Source organism: Hippopotamus amphibius, chromosome 1 (genome assembly GCF_030028045.1).
Source record: "Hippopotamus amphibius kiboko isolate mHipAmp2 chromosome 1, mHipAmp2.hap2, whole genome shotgun sequence".
Taxonomy (NCBI): domain Eukaryota; kingdom Metazoa; phylum Chordata; class Mammalia; order Artiodactyla; family Hippopotamidae; genus Hippopotamus; species Hippopotamus amphibius.
In genome coordinates, this window is record NC_080186.1 from 68,454,668 (window position 1) to 68,482,066 (window position 27,399).

A 27,399-nucleotide genomic window follows, 5' to 3' on the forward strand; every position below is an offset into this window, starting at 1 on the left:
TGCCCTCGCACAAATGTGTGTATTTTTAAACAAACGACAGGTCAGTACTGATATATTGTAAATTACAAATATCCCTTATCCCTTCCATCTCCCCATTATTAAACCAGATTCTTTCCTCTTTTTATTGAATTTTTAATTTCCAGCCCATGTGTATTACAGAGGAGATCTAATGTAGGTCACTAGATGCCATCATGAATAATGGGAAAAAGGAAGTCAACTCTTTCCCAATGCTTGTTAGCATGAAAACACAGCCCTGGATGCCTTACTTGCTTTTTGACTCAGGAGTCCTATGGGTCTGCCCATGACTGCTGTGTGAACTCATTGTTCCTGCCAAATACATCAGCTGGGGTGAGAACATTCATTCATTTTAACAGAGATGTGTCAACGTTAACGTTTTGCTCCTGAAAAAGTGCTGAGATGCATATTTGCAAAGACGGTCTTCAAAAAGAAAATACTGTTTTTAATACTGTGTTCCGTCTCTCAATCCAAGAATTTTTCTACTTTGCCTGTTTTCTCTTGGGCCAGGTTTTCCTGAGGTTAGTACCTATTTATTCTAAGTTAGAAATAACTAGACATCTTTGTTTTCGGAGTCCAGGTAGAGTAACAGTACTTCTTTGGGCGAACTAGGCACCTGTCTGTGCCTATTGGCTGGCTCTCGGGATAGCACAACTTCTGGTTTTTGTTTCTGCCCCTCTCCCTTGCTGTACTGCATTTGTTGAGGCAGTTTGCCTGCCTTGTGTCCCAACAGAGGAGACCTTCAGAGAGTTCCCAAATTCTCAGGGGAGAGGCTTGAAACCTCTTTCCACCTAGGAACTACTAAGGGTTTGCAAACCTAAGGGATGTGAGCCAATTTAATTCCTAAAATCGATCACACAGCAGCGCAAGAAACTTTCAACATGGCCAAAGCTAGAATAGCGAAACCTGGGCTGCACTTAAAACCCACACCAGATGACAAAACCGTCTCCCACACAAGGTAGTGAGAAACAACACATCACTGATTTCTTTTTCTCTCTGCAGGACTGAGTGGGAATGGATGGAACAGGCAGGCAAAGATTAGCCACGTAGCCATCTTGATATTTACCAATCAGTTTCCCAGTTTGACAGTGTCTTCTGAAAGTGATTTCTGTGTACCCTGTTTCCTAAATGATCCTTAAAGGTAACTCCTTCCCTTCACATCCTCTGCACCTGAAGCAGTAACGTCTTGAAACATTGATCTAGTTGCTGCTAGCTTTCATTAATTTCATCCACCCCTGAAGGCAGAGCCACATTGGTGCCCGCTAATGAAGACCTATTTTGGGCGACTCGGGGCCTTTTATCAGACCTGAATTAGCTTTGCACTTTTAATGGGAACTATAGCTTTCTCAATTATTACTTAATTAAATAATGTGCCTGCATTTGCCAATGTATTTCTAAAGTGGGATGCAAGCCGCAACTGCCTACCTGCCCATAGGTAAGCAGAGCATCTCACACAGGCTTTGTTGCTTTTCCAGGGGAGTTAACATTTGTTTTGCATCTGTACATGGCCAGGCGCATAATCACATTCTGCAAATGTTGAATGTAGTACCATGTGCCACTGTCAGCCCTATAGCACCTCTAGGGTATTTCGGTCTTAAAATGTATTAATGCAAACGTGTAAATGTCAGCAAGCTAGTATTATGTATGCACACCAGTCATTCAAAGTGGGAAAAAAGATCCATCTTGGTCCAGATTATTTTGACTACAAGACCTTTATTTCCAAAGATTTCTGGTTTGTTGAAGGTGGTTGTTTCCCAGAAAAATATTTGGTAAGTGAAAATATAAAGGTGACCACTGCCCAAAGGACCTAGAATTCCAAGGAAAACTAAGCCGCAGAAGATGAACAGAGAAAGGGCAAGCAGCCTCTCTTTCTGTTCTCTCAGCCTCTTCCACAAGGTCACCCTTTCTAATTGAGAAGCCAAATAATTTTAGCCAGTAACTGATAAGAAAGCAAATTAAATTTCGTTTGGTTTGAAAAAGTATTCCAATATGCATGCGAGTTGATCTAAACTCATCCTAAGAAATTTAATAGGGTGCATATTTCTTGTATTACTTCTTACTTTCTCAATAAGGAATCCCTTACGATAAAAATTAAAACCACTGGAAAAATGAAAAGATGCCCACCTTAAATGGAGGAGGGGCTTATATTTTTTAAAAAGGATTTTAACAATTTGAAGAAGCAAGTTGAGAGGCAGATTTTTCTTTGAAGAACTTAATTTAGAGAACAAATATATGGATACCAAGGCGGGAAGGGGGGCGTGGGATGAATTGGGAGATTGGGATTGACATATATACACTAATATCTATAAAACAGATAACTAATGGGAACCTGCTGCATAGCACAGGCAACTCCACTTCACTGTACAGTAGAAACTAACACAACACTGTAAAACAACTATACCCCAATTAAAAAATCATTTTCCTATCACGAATCATTTGTTTTTAATTCTATAAATTATACTTCACAATGGTGACACACTCCTCCATTAAAACCTGATGACGAAAATTAGCACTTGCCTCCAGGAAGGGCAGGCAAATCAACCAAAATAGTTTACACAAAAGTCAAATTATATGGACATTCCTTTTTCCTCACCCCTTCACGCCTGCAATGACGTATACCACTTAACTTCCTCCTATTTACTTAGGAGAAAAATATTTAAAACTTCTGTTAGGATATAACCAACACACACTTTGTGAGCATGGACCCACACGAATGCTTGCATAAAACATCTTCTTCGATGAAAAACAATCTTAAAATGTTTACAGTAATCATATTGTTGGTTGTGCTGTTATTTTTATTCTATTAATAAAAGTGTTGTATGTATGCTGTGGGATAAAGCAGATGAGCATTTACACTGGTGTCTCTAGGACCTGTCAGCATGGCAGGAAGAACAGATGTAAGATAGATGAGGTAAAAGAAAAACCCGGTAGCCCTGAATTTGAATTGGAAGTTTCACTTTGAACTCATAATGATTTTATCTTTAAACAATACATACAGCATATGTTGTTTATATACAAGCTCTGTCCAATGAAGAGATCAAGAAACAAAGACCGATCTGGTAGAAATGAGCACCTGCAGCACCAAGATTATGCTCTGTTCAATACTAGAAGGACCAAGGGGAAACTGAGACGAAGCGAGAGAGTAGCACAGACATATATATACTACCAACTGCAAAATAGATAGTCAGTGGGAAGTTGTTGTATAACAAAGGGAGTCCAACTCGAGGATGGAAGATGCCTTAGAGGACTGGGGCGGGGAGGGCGGGGGGGACTCCGGGGGGGGGGAGTCAAGGAAGGGAGGGAATATGGGGATATGTGTATAAAAACAGATGATTGAACTTGGTGTACCCCCAAAAAAATTTAAAAAAAAATACTAGAAGGACCAGAGTTCTTTGGAAAAAGACATCTGAATCCAGGTTTGCATCAGGATATGTACAAGAAGAGCCTGAAACATCCTATAATACCAGGAAGCAAAAAAGATTCATAAGACTTTGTTTTACAAGATTACTAAAGACAAGTCAAAAGGACTCAAAAGCCAATTTGAAGAGGTTCCACAGCTGAAAATAGGACAGTTAAGCATAAGAACATAATTTTAATGATTTAAAATATTTCAAATACGTTTAAGTATATGTTAGTATGTAAATACTGAAAATAATAAATTTACTGGTCACGTTTGGAGAATGATAGGGGGTGAATGCCTTAAAACTAATAAATAAAGAGAAAAAATTGGTACTATCTTCTATCTCATGGTAACCAAACAGTTAATGAGACCAAGTTTCTCTTTATAATGTATATCAGTTAATAAATGAAAAAGAAATGATGAAATATCACCATTTTGCAACCTCTAACGAATTATTTGATCTAGGCAATGATCACTAACGACTGCTAACACAAAAAGAAAGAAGACTAGACAGTCTGCGTCCTGATAGAAGTATCACCTAATAGTCTTGATAATTTTTTTAATTAGATCTGAATCCAATAAATCCTCAGTATAGAGATACCAAAGTAGAAGAAGTATCATGGGGGTGCAATGAGCAAGATCTAGATTGTTGGCAAATCACTAGGTTTTTTTCAATAATAAAGGGAGAGAGTGGGAGAGAAGCCGCCATAGGATAAGAGAAATATAGGAGACATAGCAACTATTTGTAATGTACAGACCTTATGCTAATCCTGATTTGAACATGTACGGACGTTAACACTAATCTTGATTCCATTAACTGTTAAAAATATTAATGAGATCATTGGGGAAAGTTCAAAACAGACTAAATATACAATGTTATTAAGAAAGGATGCTGATTTTTTATGTAGGGCAATGGCATTGTGTTTATTTTTAAGGATCTTTATCTTTTAGAGATACATGCTGAAATATTTATGAATAAAATAATATGATGTCTGGCATTTGCTTCAAAATAAACCTTGGGGAGGGAGAAAGTGTACAGGGGTGTAGATAGAACAAGATTGGCTATGAGTTAATGATTATTCAGCCTGAGCTGTGGGTATACAGCAGTTCATTACAGCATTAGTCTCTCTATAAGTCTGACATTTTCCTTTGTAAAAAGTTGAAAAATATCCTTGTTTGAAATTTGGCAGTGAACACTAGGTCACTATGGGGAATCTTTAACAATCAAATCCACACAGCTAAATTTAGGATACAGATTTAAATCACAGTGGAGATAGCAGCCCTTGAGGTCACATTGCTCAACCTTTTGTCATCCAACCAGATTTTACCAAAACCATCCATCCTGCTCATTTCTAGCACAGTCGCCTTCTCTGGTCTGGTTGCAGTATTCAGTGAAGCACCAGACAGGATCAGACTCGGGGGAAAAAAAACAGCAAGAAAGCATCATAAAATCATTTTGAGATTTTTTTTCTACTTTTATTTTGGTAACTCTACCAACTGAATGGTACCTGCAAATTAATTTTACCAAGTGAAATAAAAAAGCTTTTAAACTGAGGAAATTTTAGGATTTTTCATATGTTAACATTCATTAACAAATATATACTTTACATCTCTGTAAAGAACAAAAAATAATTTTACCAAGTGAGCTTTTTCCCACTATACAAACAGCTTTCCTCACCACAGCCAGTAGGAAAACGAGTCTCCCAAAGCTGTTCTCTCCCAGCGCTTACTGTACAATCCACACATCTGTGACAGTGCTGTCTCACGGAAAGCTCACAGCAAAGCCAACGTGATATAAACAGAGGGGAACAGACAGCACACTGAGCTCTTCTCTGATACCCCAAAATTATTCTAGGGCTTATAGTTATGACTAGGGGATGCCCCGAGGGCTAACTATTACTAATGAAAAACCAAGTATACCTAATTAACTGCATTGCTCTGGGCTAGTGAGAGACCAGAAGTCTTCCAAAGCCGCTTGAGAATGGTCGTATTTATATAGAATGGTGCTACATGTGAGAGCATTTCTTTGAAGCACATTCCTACTCCTTCTGTCCCTACTGCCTGTCTCTCTGGACCACTTATGCTACACTGATTCAAAACTAAACACTGGGATTCTTCTTGCCAGTGCTAAAGTAGAAGGGGCCACTATCATGGCTATTTGTCTTGCATTTCATTAGAAGCTATGCATTTTTAGTACTCAAAAGTAGAAAACACTAAATTCGACCTACATTATCAATAGGAGAGTCGGTCCAGACAAGACTTTAAAATAATTATTAGCATTTAACTTATACCCAGAGACATCAGAAATCCCCCTTCTCAAGCACATACCCCAATATAGTTAAAAGTTTAAACCTGATAATAATGAAGAATAACATTTTGAGGAAGTCAGAATGTTAATATTGGAATTATCGTCAATGCTCAATTCATCCATGGAATCACACAAAGAAGCAAAATTTACCAGGAATTCACAATTTTAGCAATCGGTTTCAATATTTTCCTTCAGCAGTTCTGTACTGGAACTAGATATATGAACTAAGATAGACTGATTTGTAATTCCACTTCTGTCTCATTTACTGGTTACCTTTCTAAAGAGGAAGAAAAAATGGTGCGCAATAGTTATATGAGAGAAGAGGAGGAAGAAGAGGGAGCAGGGGGAGGAAGCAGGAAAAGTAAGGAGTAGGAGAAGAATAAGACAAGCGGGCCTTGGGAAAGGTGGTTTACAGAATGCTGCAGAAAAACAGATGCAATGAAAAAATGCAAATTGGTTTTTAGATCATTCAATGAACGGTATGCATAGCTCATTTCTCTTCAAGAATCCACTGTTGATGATTTTGAGTAATGCATAATTTCAGCATGGTATTCTGCTTAACATGTTAAATGCCAAGTTATGGTGCTCCCAATTGTAGGGTCTATTTGCAGGCAAGAAGCTATGCAACCTTATTAGAGAATCAATAGCTTGTTCTGTTTCGTGGTCTCAGTAAATTTTTGCCACAATTTCCAAAGGAGTTTAGGTCCTAAAGTTCCCTAACGTTTCTATTTTGAAACAGAAATGTGTAGACTTCTTTCGGCTAAAATCCAATTTAATCAATAGCAAATTGAGCTAAATAAGAACAAATCTAAAGATATCTTGGGGAAGCAGGCAGTGTTTTTTGGAGCCTCAAGCCAATCAAAATGGAGAGAACAGAAGGTGGTGTAGGTGGAATCAATGGGGCCTAGCCGCTGGCTCATCAAGTAATCATAATAGTCAAAAACATAACAATCAGTTTGAAAAATAACCCTGTTCATTTGATAGCTCGCAAAAGAACTCAGCAAAGATTTAGCATAAAAGACAATAAGGCTGCTTCTCAGAGGACTCACCTGTCTTTCCCAGTTTCCTTCTTAAACACTCCATCACAGTAACTCATGCGTTTCTCTGTGGTCACGTAAATCTGGGCATTGGGATAGATGTCAACAGTCTTTTTCAGCATGTTGTAAACAATGCCATTGCCATCTTTCCTCATGTTGCGGAAAGGGCCCCAGATAACATAAATAGTAGTGTTTGCTTCCTTGAAAAAATAATCAGGGTTTTTTAGCAAAAGAGGAACGCTGGTATGGGATACAACTCGAATCATTGTCATGCGGCCAACATCTTCTTCATAGCCCTTGGTGGGGGCATTGTTCATTCGCCAGATGCAGGACGACTGATCTATCTCATTCCCCACCTTCTGGCCAACCATCTGACCTGAGTTTGACACTATGGCACAAAGGTTACAGTCCAGTTGCAAAGGCTGAAAAACAGAAAGAGAAATAGGGCAGGGGGGAGAAACGTGTAAATTAGTAATTCGCCTATTCAAACAAGTTTCCTCTGGGAAGACAGAAAATCCAGATATTGTGCGTAACTGCTGAGTGTGGGAATATCTCTGAAATATATTTATACCAATCCAACAGTAGGTGCCACAGGTTATCAAGCTCGGGGCATGCTTCCACTTAAAAATGAATACAGATTGTAAGAAATAATCTTAATTTCTATCTCCTTGTGTTGATTTAAAATTCAATGAAAAAACAGTCATTTGTTTCTCACTCTAAACGATGCCTTTTCATTCAAAACTGTAATTTCAAATGAAATAAGGAAATACAGAAAAATTTGATCTCTTTAATAAGAATGGTGGCTAAAAAAAGAAATGCAAAAGGAAAATATCTAGGCATCAATTCTGAATTTTACTTGTATGTATGAATGATTATGTAGTAGTTGGTAAAAAAATTCAGCAAATGATGAGGTTCTGAATTTTCAAAACCCAGAACTATTAATACTTAAGCAAAAATATTATAGAGACCCTCAAAAAAATTCCCTTGCGTCATCATGTTAAATGACCTTCATGTTTTTGTTTATCTTAGATGGATAAGGAAAGGCTTCTTTTAAGAACTCAGGGGAAGCATGTACAGAGACAGTCTCTAGATCGGGTCTAACTACCACCCTTCCTTTTTTTAACCAATGAGGTAACAGAGACTCATAGAGATTAAACGCCAGGTTTCAGGTTAGAATGGGCACCATCAGAAAATCTGCAAACAATAAATGCTGGAGAGGGTGTGGAGAAAAAGGAACCCTCCCACACTGTTGGTGGGAGTGTAAATTGATACAGCCACTATGGAGAGCAGTATGGAGGTTCCTTAAAAAACTAAAAATAGAATTACCATATGACCCAGCAATGCCACTACTGGGTATATACCTAGAGAAAAACATAATTCAAAAAGACACATGCACCCCAATGGTCATTGAGCACTATTTACAATAGCCAGGTCATGGAAGCAACCTAAATGTCCATCAATAGAGGAATGGATAAAGAAGATGTGGTACATATATAAAATGGAATATTATTCAGCCATAAAAAGGAACAAAATTGGGTCATTTGTAGAGACATGGATGGACCCAGAGACTGTCCTACAGAGTGAAGTAAGTCAGAAAGAGAAAAACAAATATATATTAATGCATATATGTGGAATCCAGAAAAATGGTACAGATCAACCAGTTTGCAAGGCAGAAATATAGACACAGATGTAGAGAACAAATATAATTTCTTTCAGCAGTTTTAGATTTTTCATTGTACAAGTTCCTTGATAAGCTAATTTCTAAAATTTTTGTGGCTATTTTTTTTAAGCTCTTTATTGGAATATAATAGCTTTACACTCTTGTACCAGCATACAGGGTACACTAAAGTGAATCAGCTGTATTTATACACATATCCCCATATCCCCTCCCTCCTGCAACTCCCTCCCACCCTCCCCTTCCCAGCCCTCCAAGGCATCACCCATCATCGAGTTGACCTCCCTTTGTTATACAACAACTTCCCACTAGCTATCTATTTTACAGTTGGTAGTATATATAAGTCTATGCTACTCTCTTGCTTTGTCCCAGCTTCCCCTTCGCTCCCCGCCCCCCTAATCCCGTGTCCTCCAGTCCATTCTCTGCATCTGCATCCTTATTCTATTATAAATGGAATTTCCTTTTCAAATTTTCCATTATTAGTGTATAGAAATACAAATGATATTTGCATGTTGACAAAAAATAAAATAAAAGGCCTATACAAATGTAAAAATAACAAAAAACATCAGCTTTCAGGACTGGCAGATGATAAAGTTGCAGTGGTAGATTCAAACCTAGATCCACCTCTAAACCCAATGCTCTCTCCTTATTCTCTGCTTGCTTTTCTCCCAAGCAAACCAAATACAGTTGGCCCTCTGCGGATGGAATATACCACACCATCCGTGTTGGCTGGCTCTGCAGATGCAGAACCCAAGGATATGGAGGGCTGACCACAAGGGAATCGAGCATCTGTAGGTTTTGGTATCTGCTGGGGTCTTGGAACCAATCCCCTGTGGATGTTGAGGAATGACTGTAAATTCCTTTTACTGCTTCAAAGGTAACAGATAAATCTGTACAATATATATGTTAGATGGAGGTAAATGCTGAACAACAAATATTAAAGCAAGGAAGGAGGTAAGGATGTATGTGTGTGAATGTATGCATGTGTGTGTTTGTGTGTGTGTGTGTGTGTGTGTGTGTTGGTGGAGTGATCAGAAAAGCCCTCGGGGAAAAAATAATATTTGAGGAAAGACCTGAATGAAGTGAGAGGAGTGATCATGGGACTTTGCAAAAAAAAGATTTTGCAAAGCAAAAGCCACTGCAAATACCCCCAGGGTAGGAGAGGAACAACAGGGAGGGCAGTGTGGCCTGGCAGCGCTTTGAGGAGAGCAAGTGAGCTCTGGGGCAAGAGAGGTGGTGGGGAGCCACTGCTTAGGACCTTTTACTCAGGGGCCATTGAAGGGCTCTGAGCAGGGGAATGACTGATCAAGTTACATTATAACAGCTTTAGCTGCTGTGTGGAAAACTGACAGGAGGAAAGCAAGGGTAGAAACGGTGAGAACAGGCTACTACCATAATCCCAGCAAGAGAATGGTGGCTTGAACCAAGTTGGGTAAACAGAGGAGGTGGTAAGAAGCTGGTCACATGCTGGATATTTCCTGAAGGTAGGGCCTGCTGGGTTTACCCGTGGATGGAAGGTGAGATCTGAGAGAGAGAATGGAGTTAAGGATAACTTCACATTTTTAGCCTAAGCAATTGGAAGCCGGGAACTGCCTTTAACTGAGAAGGAGAAGGCTTCAGGAAGGACAGGGCTGGGGGGAGAAGACAGAAGCTCATTTCCAGACCTGTTAGATTTGAGATGCTTTGAACACAGACTCCTGCAGCAAGTGTTATAACAAAATTACTCAAGCTGCTTTAAATTTTTTTCCTGATTATAGAGTAACATTGGCTTGTTGTGGAAAACTTGAAAATTATAAAAAGAATTAAAACTCTCTGTATTTCCACCATTCGACAACTGCTACAATATTTTGTAGTATTTTCTTCCTTCTAGACTTGTTGAAAAATACTGTTTATACAATTTGGCCATCTTGGTTTTTCATTTAATTTCACATCATTAAACTTTCCCATGTTAGTAAATAGTCCTTAGAGATATTTTTAATGTCTGCACAGTATTCCATTGTATGGATGTACCATAATGTATCTATCTGCCTATTGCTGGGCATTAGCTATTATCTGATTTTTTTCTATTATAAAAAGTTGCTTTGATGAGCATCCTTGTGCTTCCCATTGTATTTTGGATGCTGACAGTTATTACATTAACTTTACTTCTTTGATTTTGTTTCTATCGTACACTGTAAAATATGCTAGAATGACAAGGGTATCTAATTATTTGAGATGTCAAAATTAAGAATTTCAGAAAATGTATTTATACAACCCACAAAGGTCCTTTTGTGAAATGTCTTAAAACTGCTATGAAAGGGACTGTCCATCACTCCTGCTACAGTAAGCTTTCTGAACTAAGGTGGGCAGCAGGTGATCTAGGCATGAGGTTGGAATAGGTCTTCTCAAGGAGGCTGAGTATATCGGGGTCCTCGGAAACAGGGTTTTCTAGGTTGGTGCCCTAGTGAAGACTTCACCACTAGGCAAACGAAGGCACAAGGGGGTGCCTCTTAGAATCAGGCACTGATTTAGACTCCTTCCTCATTCATGTAGGGGCCTACAGTCTTTGGGGACTATAAGGAAGAACACAGTGTGCTTCCTGCCAGGTGATTTGCAGCCGGGCCTGACATCCATTATGCTTAGCTGAGTCCTCCAAACTCACTTAGAGTCACACCAATCAATGCCTGGCAAATTGTGTGTGTCACATGGCCATTCCAACTTATCACCAAGATGCATATGGTGCAAGGAGGTTAGGTTTCATTTACTGTCCCAAGAAGTTGCTTCACTGTAATAATAAAAACAGCTTCTACAAATTAAAAAAAAAATCAAAAAGAAAAAAGAAAGATATAAAGAAAAAGCTTTGGCTGTGTTCTAATCATGCAGCAATTTGCATTGGATTTCCAAGTCGTTAAAGTGAATTAGCTGGTTCTGCTGTAACAAGGCTTAATTTAACTAATAAGAATCAGCGTACTGGTTTCACTTGACAATTGTAACCTCTGAGAGTGATCAATTAAGACATCACAATCTGCTTCATGACAACATATCAGGATGCCACAGCTGTGCAGATTATGAGGTCAGCAGCTGACTAACAACTTGAGGGCAAATATTGGGAACAACAGCCTCTTGTTTATGTGACAAATATGCAATGGAGCAGGGTGCTACAAATGTAATAAATTTGGGGATAGGTGGCGATCTTTAAATTGCCCCTTTCTTTTATACTATTCACTTGGCCATATTTTCACTATGGCCAGAGCTGTAAGAAACTTCCACATGTCACACTGCTTGGTCTTAGACCTGCTTAGCTGTCTGGCTTCCTGAGTGAGGTGCCAGGAGACATGGCTGTGTGGGGTAACTGCTCTCTTTACCACTTGGTTACAGGAACCATCTTTCCACTATGATAGGAGTGCAGGGCTGGATGAATGAAACATTCCTAATCATAATCAGAAGCTTCAGGTAGCACGAAGAGCTTGTTAAAGTGCAAGGGACTCATTTATATGTTTGAAGGCACCTTCAAACTACAGTAAGCCAGGATAAAAAGAAAGACATACCTGGGCACAAATGGATGGTTTGACCCAAGAGCTGCTCTTATCTGGTTATCTCAGTGCCTTTTATTAGCTTTATCACTGCATCTTGTGATCTCAACTTTCTTTGTTAAAGTGTCCTGCTGTTTCTCCAGCTCGTTTATGTTATTTGATTTGGGGCCCTTGCTTGAAAATTTATTCCATATGTGTCCACTCGCTCAGTTCTGCCTCAGTAAGCAGTTTCTTTCTAGATTTAGGTCCTGGATTTTCCGAGACCTTTGGAAAGATTTATCTGGCTCCACTTTATCAAGCCCTATCTTAATTTTGAATTCTCCTTTTCAGTTGACTTGTCCTTATTTTTTGTTTCTTTTCATTAAAAACAAACTTGACCTCTTTGTCTTTTTCTCTTGTACACTCAAAACATCATCAAGCCAAATACTTTGCTTGGGCTTAGGCTGTATCTATAAACTGAGATCACCACAAATATTCAGCCAACCCTGTCTGGGCAACTGTGTCCCTGTTAAGAGAAAGCTCACGAATGTCAAACGCTTCCTTTCGTTTGAAGTCTAAGATATTGATTTTTTTTTTTTTTTAGTGGTAACATGATTATACAGGTATACCTTGTTTTACTGCGTTTCTTTTTTTTTTTAAGCTCTTTATTGGAATATAATTGCTTTACACTGTTGTGCCAGTTTTTGCTGTACAACAAAGTGAATCAGCTGTATTTATACAACCCCATATCCCCTCCCTCCCGCACCTCCTTTCCACCTTCCCTATCCCAGCCCTCTAAGTCATCACCCATTATCGAGTTGATCTCCCTGTATTATGCAGCAGCTTCCCACTAGCTATCTATTTTACATTTGGTAGTGTGTACATGTCAATGCTATTCTCCCACTTCGACTCGGCTTGCCCTTGGCGCAACCCTTCCTCCCCAACCCGTGTCCTCAAGTCTGTTCTCTACATCTGCATCTTTATTCTTGTCACTGGGTTCATCAGTACCATTTTTTTAGATTCCATATATATGAGTTAGCACACGGTATGTTTTTCTCTTTCTGACTTAACTTTGCTCTGTATGACAGGCTCTAGGTCTGTTTTATTGCGCTTCACAGATACTGTGTTTTCTACAAACTGAAGATTTGCAGCAACCCTGCATTGTCAGATGATGGTGAGGGTATTTCAGCAACAAAGTATTTTTTTTATATTAAGGTATGTACTTTTTTTTTTAGACATAAGGGCATTGCACACTTAATAGACTACAGTATAGTGTAAACATAACTTTTATATGCCCTGGGAAACCAAAAAATTCATATGACTTTCTTTCAATATTCACTTTATTGCAGTGGTCTGGAACTGCACCTGTAATATCTCCAAGGTTTGCCTTATTTGATTTGGGTATTTTCACCCTCTGCAAAATATACTAGCTCTATGGCTGCATATCTGGTAATAAACAGTCAGCTTGTGGAAAGTTAAGAATTTGGTGACATCTAGTAAACAACCAAGTAATTTTTACCTAGTACCTATTCTGCGTAAGGCTCTGTTAAGGGTAAAATGATTTTAGAATTCTAATCAGTGTGAGCTTTAACCTCAGTACATAGCACTGAGGTAGCTGGGGAAGTTTTATGATCAACTAGGGTCAATTCATATACTATTTTTAAGGTCTAAGTGATTGCTTTGAAAAACGAATCCTTTCTCTAAAACGAATCTTGACATTTGCCTCCTTATAAGAAAAAGGACTTGATTCCTGTCGGGATGCAGGGAGGGGATGAGAGAGGGAAGAAACAGTGTGAGGGAGATATACAAGTATGGTGTATTACATTCATTGATATTAACATGACTGAATACCTACTATGGGGCAGTCATCCTGCTCACCGCTTTATTGCATTATTCCTATCAGTTCTCATAATAAATTCTTCAAAAGTTAGTTCCTATTTCCCATTATTGAGTTGAGGAAATTGAGACAAACATGATGTCCAGTGGGTACCAGATGTCTATCAGGTTAAAAAGAGAGCACATATTATCTTTCATGAGATGCACTCACAGCTATTAAGAAGTGGGGATATTAAAGAAATATTTATTATTAATTTGCACTATCCCTGCTATACATAAAGGCAAACACCTCAAATCTCACCCAGTATTATATTAAAATTATTTATATTGTTATAAATTAATGCTTTTCAACATGCTGGTGGCCAAGAATTTCACCAAAACAGGACAAAATTCTAAGTTGATGAAAGTCGGCTCAGGAGTGTTAGGGTTTGCATGGGCCTAGAACTAACCTCTCCTTTCTGGCAATGGCGTTATGATACCATAAGAGACTATGTGGACATTTTTTCTTAATATTTTAGCTTGAAATATGGCTGAAATTTCAGTCTAAGATAAAGTAATCATGACCAATTTCATTAGCTTTCAAATAGTCCTCCACACGTTTTCACTCAATTTGCTTTTCAAACTTTTTTTCATAACAGCAGTGAGTTGTGTTTCTTTCTGAAGGATTAAATGATTACAGTGCATGCCCGAGAAAACAAGAGGCCATGGCAGAGGTTTTAATAAAGTGGTCTTCATGGCTAAAAGGAATACCTCCCCTTATTGGAAAGCTTCCCTGAGATGAATTCACTTTAGAAGCCCAGAGTGGCTGCTTTCAAGTCCTCGGGAAGCAAAGTCAGCTGGAGATGCCAAGCCCTCCTCTAACTTTGGATGGCTCCCCTCTCCGTACATATGAAGATTCTAGGACACTGGCTGCCTGCGATGCTATGCTCATTTTACTGCCACGCTGGTTTTTATTTCATCGTATACGCATGAGCATTTAGCACAGAAAGGAATTCTTGTTTGCACAAACGCTGAAGAATGTAAGCGCAAGGACTCCTTGATACTGTGGAGGTAGGGAGGAAGATGTCGCTCTTCTTAGCTCTTGTTAAGAGTCTGTGGTATTTTAATAATTAGCTTTATTTTCCTGTGTTTAAATATTATTTAGGTAGACTCTAAGAACCAGTTTACCATGACATGCACAATTGATCCCTGCCTGGGTAAAAAATAATGACCCAAACTAACAAGTCATTCCCTCTGATCGGCAAGTTTCACCTTTTGTTGAGTTACAGTCACTTTTCTCTTTATATTAGGACACATATAGTTAAAGACTTCTTTCTGTTTCTCTGCTCTAAATTTACACACACACACACACACACACACACACACACGGTCACCCTCATCCAGTTAATGAGACAGCTCACTCTCCTAGCCACTTTTTCCATCCTGCTCCTTACAACCACTCTGAAAAATTCCCCTTCTCTCTTCTTTGGGTAAGAACCTGACAAATTGCCCTATTTTTTTTGAATGATATATTGGGACAACCGCCAAGCACTTTACATTTTAATTAGTAAGAAGAATGAAATATTTAACCTTTACTTTTTTCTCCGTGAATAAGCTTATAGACAACAGAATAGATAATTAAAATCTGTGAATTAAAACTTGCAAAACAGTGTGGTTTCCCCAGCAAAGAGAAATGGCCATGTACGAAAGGTCACCTGTCAACTAGTTCTAGTTATTAAATCTCTGCATTTATCACTGAGGGGACTCTATGGAAGACGAAGGTCAAGACATTAAATTATGAAACAGTCAAGATTAGAAAAGGTCACTAAAAACTCAAGTAAAATTTAACCAAACCTGCTAATTCTATATCGTAGAAGCAAGCAGACACAGCCAGAGATGAAACACAGCACTGGATAGAGCTAATCTATCTCCCTACTTTAGCCCCATATTGAAAATGAATTTCCATTTGATGTCTTGAAGTCTAAAATGAAACTTGCTCATCTCAAATAAAAACAGGAGCTTCGATAAATATTTCAGAACGAAAAATCATGTTTGAATAGAACCAGCTTAAATTATTAAAAACATTGTTTTACACGACTCTAAGGGTTGCTTTCACTTCAACCATGAGAATGCAATATAAAATACTGGCAATGGGGCACTACTGGCACCTCAAATGCTTTACAGGACAATTAGCAACTCACCACTCACTAATTTACTACTTTAATGTTGAAACAAATGAGACCTTTGCTTTTCATCATGCAATTTGAATGAATTTCAACAAAGCAGGTTGAACAAAGCTCCAGAGATACACTCCTCAGTTTGCTGTCATTTATTCCTCTACTCTTCCTGAATGTCTTTAGAGTTTTAGTTTTAGAGGCTTCAACATGTATAATGACGCCATTGGGGAATAGATTTTGCCTTCATTCCCCTTGATGTTCTTTTGAGGTCTTTCAAGTGAAAGGTACAAAAAAGGCATTAACAATCTGGCATTGTTTTTATTGCTTGACAAAGAAAAAAATGTATTTTAATTTTTCCCATGTTTCAGGAATGATTAAGCAAGCTGTTTTCATCTACACTGAGTCACTTTCAGCAGACCTCTAACTGTGAGCAAAGAATTGTAAAGACCGTTCTAGAGAGAAATCAACACAGTTCAACCAAGCCGGCCTGTGTATGTACTTCTTTGCCCCTCCACAAGCCAGCTTCTTTCAGTTAATGCAGTTTTCAAAAGCAGTGTGTATAAATCATACAGTATGAGTAACAGCACATAAAAAGACAGATTTGATAACCCGCGGTTTGGCTCTGACTCTCTGTGGATTTGGGATATGGCATTTACCTTGTTTCCTACCTGGTGGCATTACATTCAAGCATAAAACTTAATGGGGGGGGGGTGCATAAAAATGTTAATGTCAAGAGATAATTCTAAAACCAGCACCATAAAACTATGTTTCTCCGTTGCCACAGATGATGTGTTCGCTTTCTTTGGAAGTTTCTTTAGAAAATGGACCCGTGTAATCATGAAGGCACGCGGAGGAAAGCAGCTTGCTTTCTCTGGACTGGAAGGCAAATAATGAGCCTTTTCAAACCAAAAAAGAGTTTCACCTATGGAAATGAGAACTTTATTTCCACAAAGTTATTGTTAATTATACAGTAGAAGAGGCATTCCTTATGCTCTGGCCAGAATTTGCTTTGGAAGCAAGGAAATTCATGTTACCTTATAAATGCTCTTAACTGTCATGTAAAGAATTTCTGTCAGCATATAAGGCTAGTGATAAATTGAACATTTGCTGACATTTATTCAACATGTTTTTTTTTTTTCATCATGTTTTATTTTCTAGGCTTGAGGATGCTTTACGGGGTTTGTAGTTTGAGAGGAATGGGGTTGGTGTAGATGAAGTAATTGCGAATACAAGACAAAGACCCACTAATGGAGTGAGAACCCAGGAAAGATGGGAGTCAATAATTTAAGGAATATTACTCAGTCATAAAAAGAATGAAATATTGTCATTTGCAGCAACATGGATGGACCTAGAGATGATCATACTAAGTTAAATTAAGTAAGTCAGACAGAGAAAGACAACTATTATATGATATCACTTACGTGTGGAATCTAAAAGAGAATACAAATGAACTTATTCACAAAACAGAACAGATTCACAGTCATAGAAAACAAACTTATGTTCACCAAAGGGGAAAAGGGTGGGATATAGATAAATTAGGAGTATAGGATTAACAGATGCATACCTCTATATATGAAATAGAAAAACAACAAGGACTTACTGTATAGCACTACAGAGCTATCAATATATTCAATATCCTGTAATAATCTATAATGGAAAAGAATATATATCTCTCTCTCTGAATCACTTTACTGCATACCTGAAACTAACACATTTTAAATCAACTATAGTTCAATCAATCAATCAATCAAATTTAAGAGTATAGTTGGATGGGTAGACGTTGCAAAAATAGAGACACTTCTTCGTCTGAGACAGGAAAAAAGAATTAAGAATGATGAGAAACATGTGACCTTACAAGAGTGAAATACAACTAAGAGTTTACCTCAGATTCCCTTACATGTAAGGGTTAATTATTCAGAGACTTAGAGGCAAGCCTAACAAACTTCAGGAGAGAGATGAACTTTTGAGAAAGATAATATTTTGAGCAAAACTCAAAAGGATTTCCAATTGTGCCACAGTTAGAATTTAGAAATTATAGATTTTTGATGAATATACTGTAAGGTTATTTATTCTGTCTAGTGCTGATTAGGAGCACAGAGGCAAAGATGAAGAGTAGAGCCAGCTTGACCCAGGGCTGGAGACTGGGGCAAGTGGTATACTGAAAGTTCAACACTGAGAAATAATTATGGGCACTAGTAACATGAATTCCAAGATGAAAGTGGGAGGAAACGGTGGGAAAATGAGCAAATGGAAGAGATAAGGAAATAAAAATGTCTTAGTGGGGTTATGTTCATTTATTGGCGACTATGCTTGTATTGTATATCCTAAGAGTATGCTTGTTTGGGGAATAAGGAGAAAGATGTGGCTTATATAGATTCTAAATTAAGGGCCTATGATTTCAACTGAGACAGGCTTCAGGAAAGAAGCTATAGTATAAGTCATTCCTTCCAGTTTGGAAATGCAAAAACCAAAGAACAGAGGATGTTCAAATTCATTATCATTAAAAAGAACTATGTTCTTGGATTGAAAGAAGTAATATTGTTAGATGACCATACAACTGAAGGCAGTCTAGAGATTCAATGCAATCCCTATCAAAATACAAATGGCATTTTCCACAGAACTAGAACAAAAAATTTTACAATTTGTATGGAAACACAAAAGACCCTGAATAGCCACAGGAATCTTGAGAAAGAAGAACAGAGCTTGAGGAATCATGCTCCCTGACTTCAGAATATACCACAAAGCTACAGTCATCAAAACAGTATGGTGCTGGCATGAAAACAGACACATAGATCAATGGAACAGAATAGAGAGCCCATAAATAAATCCATGCACTTATGGTCAATCTATGACAAAGGAGATAAGAATATACAATGGAGAAAAGACAGTATCTTCAATAAGCAGTGTTGGGAAAACTGGACAGCTTCATGTAAAAGAATGAAATTAGAACATTCTCTAAAACCATGTACAAAAATAAACTCAAAATGGATTAAAGACCTAAATATAAGACCAAAACCATAAAACTCCCAGAGGAAATCACAGGCAGAACACTCTTTGACATAAATTGTAGCAATATTTTTCTGGATCTATCTCCTAAAGCAAAGGAAATAAAAACAAAAATAAACAAACGGGACCTAATTAAATTTAAAAGCTTTTGCACAGCAAAGGAAGCCATTGACAAAACAAAAAGACAACCTACTAAGTGGGAAAAAATATTTGTAAATGATATGGCTGATAAGGGGTTAATATCCAACATAATATAAACAGCTCATACAACTCAACATCAACAACAAACAATCTGACTAAAAAATGATTAGAAAACCCGAGAAGATATTTTTCCAAAAAGGAAATGCAGATGGCCAACAGGCACAAGAAAAAGTGTCCAACATCACTTCTCACCAGGGAAATGCAAATGAAAACCACAATGAGATATCACCTTATATCTGTCAGAAAGGCTATGAACAAACGTCTACAAATAACGAATGTTGACGAGGATGTGGAGAAAAGGGAACCCTTGTACACTGTTGGTGGGAATGTAAATTGGTATGGCCACTATGGAAAACAGTATGGAGGTTTCTCAAAAAACTAAAACTAGAACTACCACATGACCCAGCAATTCCACTCCTGGGTATATATCTGAAAAAAACAAAAACTCTAATTTAAAAAGATACATACACCCCAATGTTCATAGCAGCATTATTTACAATTCCCAAGGTATGGAAGCAACCTAAATGTATATCAACAGATGAATGGATAATGAAGATGTGGTATATCATATATCCAATGGAGTACTACTCAGCCATATAATAGAATGAAATTTGCCATTTGCAGCAACATTGATAGACTTGGAGGGCATTATGCTAAGTGAAATAAGTTGGACAGAGAAAGACAAATACTGCATGATATCACCTACACGTGGATTCTAAAAAACACAACAAACTAGTGAATAAAACAAAAAAGAAATAAACTCACGGATAAAGAGAAGAAACTAGTGGTTACCAGTGGGGAGAGGGAATAGGGAGGAGCAACATAGGCGTAGGGAAAAAAAGGGTTATTATGGAATGATATGAAATCATGTGTGTGAAAGTTCTGAAAACTGTGAAGCACTATGGAATTTAAAGAATTTTTATTCAATAGGAGAGAAAGGAAGGAAGGGAGGGAGGGAGGAAGGAAAAAGGAAGGAGGGGAGGAGGGAGGGAGGGTGGGAGGGAAGGAGGGAAGGAAGGAGGGAAGGAAGGAAGGAGGGAAGGAAGGAAGGAAACCAACATGAGAATGTCTGCTTCAGTATGTTAACTTGCAAAATTCAGACCACCCTTTTCATGGAGGATAACTTAAATAACTGGGAAAAATATAAAAACCATCTCTTTAAGACTATCCAAGACATAACAAGATAGTGAGGAATTGCCAGTCTGGAGAAGTCTGGAACGCAGGGAGGCATATCAGCATTAAAGCCTATTTTTGCCCTTGAGGCATTTGTGGCTCTGGAATAATTAGCTAAGTTCTGTTTCTGGCAGCCTCCTGAGCGTAGGAGGACAGCGATCAGAATCCAGAGCCCAAAAAGGGTAAATCAGCATCCACTTTGGACTAGGACTCCTAAGATGTATCCGAAGAGTAAGTTTGAAATAAACCAGTCTTGCAAAAATCTATCATCTTCTTTCTTTTTTTTAAAGAACTTTTATTGAGATATAATTGACATACAATACACTGCATATATTTAAAGTGTACAATTTGATTTTTTTCTTATTAGTAATGTATATATGGCAATCCCAATCTCCCAATTCATCCCACCCCAACCACTCCCCCCACACCTCCCCACTGCCCCCGCTTTCCCCACTTGGTGTCCAGATGTTTGTTCTCTACATCTGTGTCTCTATTTCTGCCTTGCAAACTGGTTGATCTGTACCATTTTTCTATATTCTGCATATATGTGTTAATATATGATATTTGTTTTTCTCTTTCTGACTCACTTCACTCTGTATGACAGTCTCTAGGTCCATCCATGTCTCTATAAATGTCCCAATTTCATTCCTTTTTACAGCTGAGTGATATTCTATTGTATATATGTACCACATCTTCTTTATCCATTCCTCTGTTGATGGACATTTAGGTTGCTTCCATGTCCTGGCTATTGTAAATAGTGCTGCAATGAACATTGGGGTGCATGTGTCTTTTTTCTTTTAAGCTCTTTATTGGAGTATAATTGCTTTACACTGTTGTGCCAGTTTCTTTTATACAACAAAGTGAATCAGCTGTATTTATATATATGTCCCCATATCCCCTCCCTCCCATGGCTCCTTCCTACCCTTCCTATCCCACCCTTCTAAGTCATCACCCATTATCGAGTTGATCTCCCTGTGTTATGCAACAGCTTGCCACTACCTATCTATTTTACATTTGGTAGTGTATATATGTCAATGCTACTCTCTCACTTCATCCCAGCTTCCCCTTTGCCCCCCACCCCATGTCCTCAAGTCTGTTCTCTACATCTGCATCTTTATTCTTGCCCAGTCACTGGGTTCATCAGTACCATTTTTTTAGATTCCATATATATGAGTTCGCATATGGTATTTTTTTTTCTCTTTCTGACCTACTTCACTCTGTATGACAGACTCTAGGTCCATCCATCTCACTACAAATAACTCAATTTCATTCCTTTTTATGGCTGAGTAATATTCCATTGTATATATGTGCCACATCTTCTTTATCCATTCATCTGTTGATGGGAATTTAGGTTGCTTCCATGTCCTGGCTATTGTAAACAGTGCTTCAGTGAATACTGTGGTACATGTTTCTTTTCGGATTATTGTTTTCTCAGGGTATATACCCAGTAGTGGCATTGCTGGGTCATATGGTAATTCTATTTTTAGGTTTTTAAAGAACCTCCATACTGTTCTCCATAGTGGCTGTACCAACTTACATTCCCACCAGCAGTGCAAGAGGGTTCCCTTTTCTCCACACCCTCTCCAGCATTTATTGTTTGTATATTTTCTGATGATGCCCATTCTAACCAGTGTGAGGTGATACCTCATTGTAGTTTTGATTTGCATTTCTCTAATAATTAGTGATGTTGAGCAGCTTTTCATGTGCTTCTTGGCCATCTGTATGTCTTCTTTGGAGAAATGCCTATTTAGGTCAATTTGCCCATTTTTTGATTGGGTTGTTTGTTTTTTTGATATTGAGCTACATGAAGTATTTATATATTTTGGAGATTAATCCCTTGTTGATTCGTTTGCAAATATTTTCTCCCATTCTGAGGGCTGTCTTTTCGTCTTGTTTATAGTTTCCTTTGCTGTGCAAAAGCTTTTAGGTTTCATCAGGTCCCATTTGTTTATTTTTATCATCTTCTTTCACGTCAGTTGGTTGGCTCTGAAAACCTCAGTTTTGTAAATTACATTATGTAGTCCTAAACTTCTAAATGACCTTAGACACCTGGAATAAGCAAAGAAACTCTTCCCTGGAGGAACATAATAAATAGTGTCTTAGGCCTCAAATTATTGCTACAAATAAAATTTCAAATATGTGAAAAGACAAAACACCATCAGAGAAAACCAACAGAAACAGTCCCATGGGAGCTCCACATATGGAATTACAGGGCACAGACTAAAACAGCTATGTTCACTGTGTTCAAGGAGATAAAAGCCAAGTGAAAATGTTGGCAGGGAAATGAAAAGTATAAAAAATGATGGACTGGGGGCTTCCCTGGTGGTGCAGTGGTTAAGAATCTACCTGCCCATGCAGGGGACATGGGTTTGAGCCTTGGTCTGGGAAGATCCCACATGCCACGGAGCTAGTAAGCCCATGCGCCACAACTATAGAGCCTGCGCTCTACAGCCCACCAGCCACTATTGAGCCCAAGTGCCACAACTACTGAAGCCTGCGCACCTAGAGCCTGTGCTCCACAGGAAGAGAAGCCACCACCATGAGAAGTCCGCACACCATGACAAAGAGTAGCCCCCACTCTCTGCAACTAGAGAAAGCCTGCATGCAGCAACGAAGACCCAACACAGCCAAAAAATAAACAAATAAACAAATAAATTTAAACCGAAAAAAAAAAGATGGACTGTACATGAAAAAAAACAAAAAACACTTAGAAGTTCTAGATCTGATAAATATGAAACATGAAATGAAGGATTCAATGAATGTATTTAACAGCAAATTAGCTGAACAAACAGCAAACAAAGCTAAAGAGAATTAATGAACTGGAAGATAGAAGTAACTGTTCAGAATGAAACATGAGATTTTTTAAAAAATAGGTTAAGAGACACAATTTGAAGGCCTAACACGAATTTACTTGAAAGACCAGAGAAGAGGAGAGATAGAATGGACAGATGACGATGGCTGAGAATTCTCCAGAACTTATCAGAATTCACAAATTCAAAAGGCTCAGCTGATGACTGCCAGGAGAAATAAATTAAAATAAATCTGCATCTAAACATATCATAGTGAAGCTTCTTAAAAACAAAAACAAAGAGGAAATTTTAGAATTAAAAGTACCATAAAATAGCATATAATTTGAGAGGGAGGTAAGCAGAATTAAAATACCTTGAAGTTCTTACATTGTCATGGAAAGAGGATAAATGTTAAGTAACATTATATTTTCATAAACTTAGGATGTCTGGTGTTATTCCTAGGGCAGTAGTTCTCATACTTTTTGGTCTCAGGTGCCATTTACAGTCTTAAAAATTACTTATTCTAAGGATCTGTTGTTTATGTGAGCTGAATATATATCAATATTTACCATATTAGAAAGTGAAAATGAAAAAAAATTTAATATCCATTTATTAAAAAAACTCAACAATATGGCCACTTCATATTAACCTAAATAATACATTTTTATGAAAAGTAATATTTTCCACAGAAATAGTGAAAAGAATGGTATTATTTATATTTTTCCAAATTTTTTAATGTCTAGCTTAATAAAAGATATTCAGATTCTCACATCTGTTTCTGCTTTCAGTCCATTAAAATGTTGTTTTGGCTGAAGTAGATGAGGAAAATTCAGCTTCACAAAGATATATAGCAGGAAAAGGGAGATAATTGTGGATATTTTTATTTGAATCTACACCAAAATTTGACACGTGGCAATTTCTTAAAGTTTATTTGCAATATGAAATCTAAAACCATAACAATAAAACTGTCTTATATTGCATTAGAATCATTTTTCTAGCTTGCATCTTGCATAGATCTTTAACTCATGAGTGATTTTATAACATCACACACTGCTATTTGAAAAAATATTAGTCCAATGTTATGTAGATATTTGAAACACTGATATTTCCCAATGTATATTTTAAACACACTTACTGATGCTACCACTGACCACATCAGAAAAGCCTTCAAGTTTTGGAAAACCAGAAAGCTGATGGTGACAAACAGAAATTTTCTAAAATGCTAATTTTGACTTGAAAGTTCAATTTTGTCATTAGTTAAATATGCTGCCTGTTATTTTCTTGAAGTGACAAGCTCACTTCACTTATTTTAGAAGATGTCTGCCAACTACCTAAATCTGAATATTCATAATTTGTCTGTTGGCTGTTATTTCAAGTAAAAACGATGTTCAGTGAAACTTGCAACTCATATGAAATTTTTCAAAATAAAAGAATTAGGATGAAAAATCAATGTAATTTACAACATTAATAATAAAATCATATGATCACCTCAAAAGGGAAATCGTATGATCATATATGATCATCTCAGTAGATGCAGAAAAAGAATTTGATAAAATTCAACATCAACTAATGATTAAAAACTCTTAGTTAAGGAAAAGTAACAGGGAGATTCCTTAGTCTAATGAAATGTTTCTACAAAACAAAAATTCTGTAGCAAATACTGCACTACACATTTAATGGTAAAATGTTGGAAGCTGTCTCTCTGAAGCTGGGATTTCCACTATCACCATTGCTACGCAATATTGTACTGAGGTCCTAGCCAGTGCAGCAGAACAGGGGGAAAAATGAAACATATAAGGACTGGAAAAGAAGAAACAAAAATATAATTATTCACAGATGACATGATGGTGATGGGGCTCAGGGCAAGCCACCCAAAATATGCCACTTGGCATATTGATTATTTTGAATTAAAGTTACTTAAGAAATAGCCAGTGCAATGAGGATACTCTGACCTTCCTTTGTTCCCCTGAACACAGGAAATAAATCTGTCATGTGAAAGGTACCCTCCCTGTACCAGGAGGTGAAGAGATATCCTTACCACCAGAGATAGAGAATTTGGGGCCAAGAAGGCTGTATAAACAAACCTTGTTACTTCTTCACTGATTTACTACCCCAGGCCCAAACTTCTTTGTCTTGTTAATTTTTCACAAATTTATTGTTTCTTTTTCTAAAAGGTATGAAAGCTGCCTGCTTTGGTCACTTCTCTGAGTCTCATATTTTTATGAGCTCCCATAGCGACAAAATTAAATTTGTTTTTCTCCTGTTAATCTGTCTTATGTCAATTTAATTATTAGGTTGGCCAAAGAACCTAGAAAGAAAGAAAGGAAACATTTTCCTCCCCTATAATGGTACCAAATAACCCACCTATAACTTGTTATAATTTTTATTAGTTAGAATTGCTACATACAAATCAGAATGTAAATAAATTGTATTTCAATATATCAGCAACAATGAAAAAATTTTAAAGTATATCATTTATAATGGCATCAAAATATAAAATACCAAGGAATAAATCTCATAAAATATGTGCAAGACCTCTGTGGAGAAAATAACAAAACTCTATTGATAAACATTTTAAAAGCTCTACATAAATGGAGGGTTATAACATGGACATAGAATAGAAAACTTAATGATGTAAAGATGTAAATTCTCCTCAAATTGGTCTATAAATTCAAGGTAATCTAATCTTAATCAAAATCCCAAAATACCACAGGATTTCTTTTCTGGAGCTTTGTAAGTTGATTCTAACATTTATATGGAATTGCAAAGGGCCAAGAAAGCTAAAACACCCTTGAGGAAGAACAAGGTGGTGTTGGCACAAGGACAAACAGACCCATGGAACACAGTAAAGGGCCCACAAAATTGTGATGAAACTACCAAGCAGAGTAGTGGAGAAAAAAATCAGGCTTTAAAACAAAGTGGAGCTGGAAGAACTGGAAAATCTCATGGAAAAAAGGAAATCTAGACTCTTACTTATATGCAAAATAAGTTTCTGGTGAATTGGAAACTAGTATCTGAAAGACAAGAGTAAGCTTTAAGAAAAAAATATACAGGGGAAAACTTTTATAATATCAGAATAGGAAATTTTTTAAGATATAAAAGCACGAACAAGAAAGAAAAGATTGATGAAATAAACTATATTAAATTTAAGAATAGCAGAATAGCTGTCCTTCAGAAGATGACATTAAGTGAAAAGGCAGGCCACAGAGGTATTTAAAATTACAGTTGGCCCTTGAATAACACAGGTTTGAACTGCAGGGGTCCACTTACACAGGGATTATTTTTTCAATAGTAAATACTACAGTACTACATGGTCTGCCATTGGTTGAATCTACAGATGTGAAACCAGGGATATGGAGGGACTATGTCTTCCGTGGGCTGCCTATAAATTATGTATGGATTTTCAACTGCATGGAGGGTTGGTGTCCCTAATCCCCTCGTTGTTCAAGGGTCCACTGTGTATATTTTCTCCATCTCCTGGGGGAGGGTGTGTGTGTGTGTATCCTAGAAAGAGTTAATATACAAGATATGTAATAAATTCTTACAAATCAATAATAAAAGACAGCAGACAGCCAAAGCAACAGAGAGACTTACAAAAATTCAGTCATTACATAAAAGAGAAAATTCAAATGGGAAATAAACAAAAGAAACGGTGCCTATCATTAGTAATCAGAAAAATGCAAACTAAAATAATGAGATGTGTTAGCACACTTACCAGGTTGCCTGAAATTAAAATGTCTGACAATACCAAGGGTTAAAAAGAATGTACTGTATAGGTAACTGGAAATCTCAAGCAACAACTGGTAAGAACGTGAACTTTATATTAACATTTTGAAAAACTGTAGCATTATCCTGTATACCTGAATATATACATATATATAAAATATACCCTAAAATCCAGGAATTCTACTTCCTGATATATATACCCTATAAAAGTACATTCTTTCATGTACCAGGATTCACGTACAAGAATATTTAGAGCTGCCTTGTTTATAACACCCTTAAGTTGCAAATAACACAAATTTTCATCAACACACTTGTGCAAGGGAATACTATCTAGCATTGAAAACAAATGAACAACATGGATGAATCTCAAAAACATTCTGTTAAGCAAAAGCCAGATACAAAGGAACACATAGTAGAAGACTCTATTTCTATAACACTCTTAGTAAGCTAAGAGTAGGATATTTTTCTAACGTGATAAGGAATATCATTCTGAAACCAAAACAAAACCAAAACCAACATTACAGTGCCCTACCAGAGTAGCAGTCACATGTTGTAAGATGGTGGCTAAATGGTCTTCAAAAACAGT

At 37.3% G+C, this 27,399-nt stretch overlaps 1 protein-coding gene across 7 annotated transcripts in view; it reads right to left on the bottom strand.

Annotated features, from left to right (window-relative positions):
• The window catches only part of ST6GALNAC3 (ST6 N-acetylgalactosaminide alpha-2,6-sialyltransferase 3), a 636,206-nt gene that overhangs the window by 309,032 nt on the left and 299,775 nt on the right, over window positions 1-27,399 (bottom strand). For all 7 annotated transcript variants that reach the window (XM_057715919.1, XM_057715879.1, XM_057715870.1 and 4 more), the window contains exon 3: window positions 6,773-7,182. In XM_057715919.1, the coding sequence (XP_057571902.1) occupies window positions 6,773-7,182 (410 nt within the window). The remainder of the gene's footprint in view (window positions 1-6,772; window positions 7,183-27,399) is intronic.